At 51.4% G+C, this 872-nt stretch overlaps 1 protein-coding gene across 1 annotated transcript; it reads right to left on the bottom strand.

Moving 5' to 3' along the window:
• Window positions 1-453: 453 nt before the first annotated feature.
• Window positions 454-872, bottom strand: LOC309544012 (histone H3.2; the record flags this gene model as incomplete). The annotated part of the gene is made up of 1 exon (XM_082276411.1): window positions 454-872. The coding sequence occupies exon 1, from the start codon at window positions 862-864 to the stop codon at window positions 454-456; it is 411 nt and encodes a 136-aa protein (XP_082132537.1). The 5' UTR covers window positions 865-872.

The raw sequence follows: 872 nt of genomic DNA, 5'->3' as shown, positions 1-872 counted from the left end.
CCAAAGAGACAAAGATTGTTTAATCTGTTCCTAGGAAAGTGTGTTTAACCGTTAAATATTGTAACATTGTATCTATTAGGGAAGATATAGAGGAAGTGTTAATTGTGTTACAGATGAGTTCCATTGTATTTATTACAATAAATCGGCAAGAGAAAGGATGTCCCTTCTAGATGAGAAATGGGAATGTTTTCTGTGTAATTATATTAGAGGTGAGCTTTACTTCCACACTGAGCTTCGGAGCGCAGAGAAGGGAGAGAAAAGAAAGATGTGGTGAAGGTGATCCCGGGGAATGTATAGGAATGTAGTAGCCGGTATTTTCCAGCATGTAGTCGGTGTGATGAGGTAGTATATATATATATAGAGCTCTGTATATAGGAGGATGTGGTGGCTCTGAAAAGAGCCTTTGTGTTGGGATGATGGGAGTAGTAGTAGGAGTGGTGGTGCCCTCCCCTTCTATGCCCTCTCTCCGCGGATGCGGCGTGCCAGCTGTATGTCTTTGGGCATGATGGTGACTCTCTTGGCGTGGATGGCGCAGAGGTTGGTGTCCTCGAAGAGTCCGACGAGATAAGCCTCTGAAGCCTCTTGCAGAGCCATGACGGCGGAGCTCTGGAAGCGCAGGTCGGTCTTGAAGTCCTGGGCGATCTCTCGGACGAGGCGCTGGAAGGGCAGCTTGCGGATGAGCAGCTCGGTGGATTTCTGGTAGCGGCGGATCTCTCGGAGAGCCACGGTGCCGGGCCTGTAGCGGTGAGGCTTCTTGACTCCGCCGGTGGCCGGGGCGCTCTTGCGGGCGGCTTTGGTGGCCAGCTGCTTGCGGGGAGCTTTCCCTCCGGTGGACTTCCGGGCGGTCTGCTTGGTTCTCGCCATCTTTACTC

The sequence above is a fragment of the Pelophylax lessonae genome (assembly GCF_965119305.1).
Source record: "Pelophylax lessonae genome assembly, contig: HAP1_SCAFFOLD_607, whole genome shotgun sequence".
Lineage (NCBI taxonomy): Eukaryota > Metazoa > Chordata > Amphibia > Anura > Ranidae > Pelophylax > Pelophylax lessonae.
Note: the sequence above shows the minus strand (reverse complement) of the source record. Positions and strands in the feature narration are given on the sequence as shown.